Here is a 2,748-nt window from a genome sequence, read left to right on the forward strand (position 1 = left end):
GAGCTTGGAATCTCATGTATATACCACTAGAGCCAGGAATTTTGGTCATTGGGTAGTTTTAATATTATTTATAAGAACTTTTAGCATTATCTCTTCTATAACTTAATTCAACAGCTTGGTAAAAAGAAAACTTATATCTCCTCAAATTAATGTAATAATGAAATGCAATAAAATACCATTTTATTTGAATGATGAGTTTATCATAGAGATCTTCTAAGACATAATTATGAGAACCATAAAAACAAACTCAGAGTGAAAAAATGAGGGAACTTTTTTCTTACCAGTTGTTCTGTGATTTATTAACAAAATATGATTATAAGTAATTAGAAAATGTATTGGAGTGGACAGATGGCACATGGACTGATAGATTAAAAATTGAGCAGAATAGGGAATCTATAAAAAAATTTCATCATAAAGGTGACTTTAACTAATGCACAAATCATTCAATTAATTGTACTGAAACAGTGGCAATCAGTTTGGGAAGACAAAACCACAGCATCTCAGATTTATGCCTCATATACAGTAAAATATTGTAGAAAATTTAAATGTAAATTTAAAAATACAAAAGAACAAAAAGAAAATACAGGAAAAAGTATTTTGGAGTTGTGCAAAGAAATCTCTTTTAATATAAAACTGAAGCCAAGAACCCTATCACAGAAGATTGACTAAGCATAAAAGTAATCTACATAGCAAAATACAACATAAACAATGTTGTTAATAATAAACTTGGAAAAGAATTAGCAATATGTATGAGGGAGAAAGTTACCGTCCTTGTATAACCTCCTACAAATCAATAATGAACAGCCAACTAGACAAATAGGCAAAATATATATATATGAGCAAATCAGTAAATGCAAAATTAAAAACAATGAAATAATTTTTTCATCTAAGATTACCAAGGACTAAAGTTAAATAATTATGGATAGTGTTTACAATAGAATGGCTAGGGATATTGTCATAAAATCATAAAATCATAAAATATTGTCATAAAATCATAAAATAGTTGTGTAAATTGGCACCAACTTTTAGAAACAATTTGGAAACATTGTGTGTATGTATGTATAGAAATATTTGCGAGAATGTATTCCAAACCACTAAGAGTAGTTGTAAAGTGGATTCTCCAATGGTTTTTTAAAATAATTTTTTATGTGACAAAAAGTTGTGTTGACTGTGGATAACTTTTGTTCAAATCATGAAACCATATTGTAAACAAGTTAGTTTTGTAATATTAAAATAGCCAATCATTAACCAGGAAACTTTCTGCAGATTGAAGATACTTCAAGACAATGGCTGGAGGAAGGAACAATACAATAGTCATCAGATTCATCCTTTTGGGATTCTCAGATTTTCCCAAGCTTAAGATTCTTCTCTTTGCAGGATTCTTGGGTTCTTATGTCTTGACAGTGGCCTGGAACCTGGGGCTCATCATCTTGATTAAGATAGACCCTTATCTACATACACCCATGTACTTCTTCCTCAGCAACTTATCCTTCTTAGATTTTTGCTATGTTACCTCCACAACCCCGAAAATGCTCTCAGACTTCTTCCAGAAGCCTAAATCCATCTCCTTTCTGGGATGCACTATGCAGTACTTCTTCTTCTCTAGCCTGGGTCTGACTGAGTGCTGTCTCCTGGCAGCCATGGCTTATGATCGATATGCTGCTATTTGTAATCCTCTGCTCTACACTGCCACCATGTCACCCCCACTCTGTGTACAGATGATGGTTGGAGCCTATATAACTGGTCTCTTTGGTTCATTGATCCAACTGTGTGCTTTACTTCAGCTCAATTTCTGTGGGCCAAATGTTATCAACCATTTCTTCTGTGACCTGCCTCAATTATTAGTCCTATCCTGCTCTGAAACCTTCTTCCTAAAAGTCATGAAGTTTGTGATAGCAGTGATTTTTGGTGTGATATCTGTCTTTGTCATCATGATATCTTATGGTTATATTGTTGCGACCATCCTGAGGATAAGCTCTGTTGAAGGCAAGTCCAAGGCTTTCAACACCTGTACTTCTCACTTGACAGCAGTGATCTGTTTTTTTGGATCAGGACTCTTTGTCTATATGCATCCCAGCACTGGCAATTCTGTGGGCCAGGACAAGATAGCGTCAGTCTTCTATACAGTTGTGATCCCCATGTTGAATCCTTTAATTTACAGTCTGAGGAACAAGGAAATCAAAGATGCCCTTAAGAGGTGTAAGAAGAGAGCCATTTTCCCATTGTTACAGCTAAAGGTCTAGTAGGCAAAAATAAATAAATAAATAAATAAATAAATAAATAAATAAATATCTAGTAGGCTAGTGGCTCTGGTGATCGGAAGTTTCTAGACTATGCAAGGGAAATGCATTTAACTTTATTCAACCCTACTGATGCTCTGGCAGGATTGCAAGTGAGTCAACCCATCTAAATCCAGTACTGGCTCAATGCAATGCAAATCCTATGGCTTCTTTGAACCTTGACAGTTAGCTTTTCTCTTTTGTTTTTAAGGATTTAATTTATTTATTCATGACAGAGAGAGAGAGAGACAGAGACAGAGACAGAGGGAGAAAGAGAGAAGCAGGCTCCATGCAGGGAGCCTGACCTGGGACTATCCCCGGTTTCCAGGATCACACCCTGGGCCAAAGGTGGCGCCAAACTGCTGGGCCACTGGGGCTGCCTGCTTTTCTCTTATATACAGTAATGACCTCATGAAGCAGTTAATATATTAATTGTTATATTAATATAAACCTTCAGTTCCTTGGTGCT

The 2,748-nt window shown here is 35.3% G+C and overlaps 1 protein-coding gene across 1 annotated transcript; it reads left to right on the forward strand.

Moving 5' to 3' along the window:
* Window positions 1-1,286: 1,286 nt before the first annotated feature.
* On the forward strand, window positions 1,287-2,243 carry LOC121471568 (olfactory receptor 1440-like). Its single transcript, XM_041722366.1, has one exon. It carries the CDS (start codon window positions 1,287-1,289, stop codon window positions 2,241-2,243), a length of 957 nt encoding a protein of 318 aa, XP_041578300.1.
* Window positions 2,244-2,748: the final 505 nt, after the last annotated feature.

Source organism: Vulpes lagopus, chromosome 11, assembly GCF_018345385.1.
Source record: "Vulpes lagopus strain Blue_001 chromosome 11, ASM1834538v1, whole genome shotgun sequence".
Lineage (NCBI taxonomy): Eukaryota > Metazoa > Chordata > Mammalia > Carnivora > Canidae > Vulpes > Vulpes lagopus.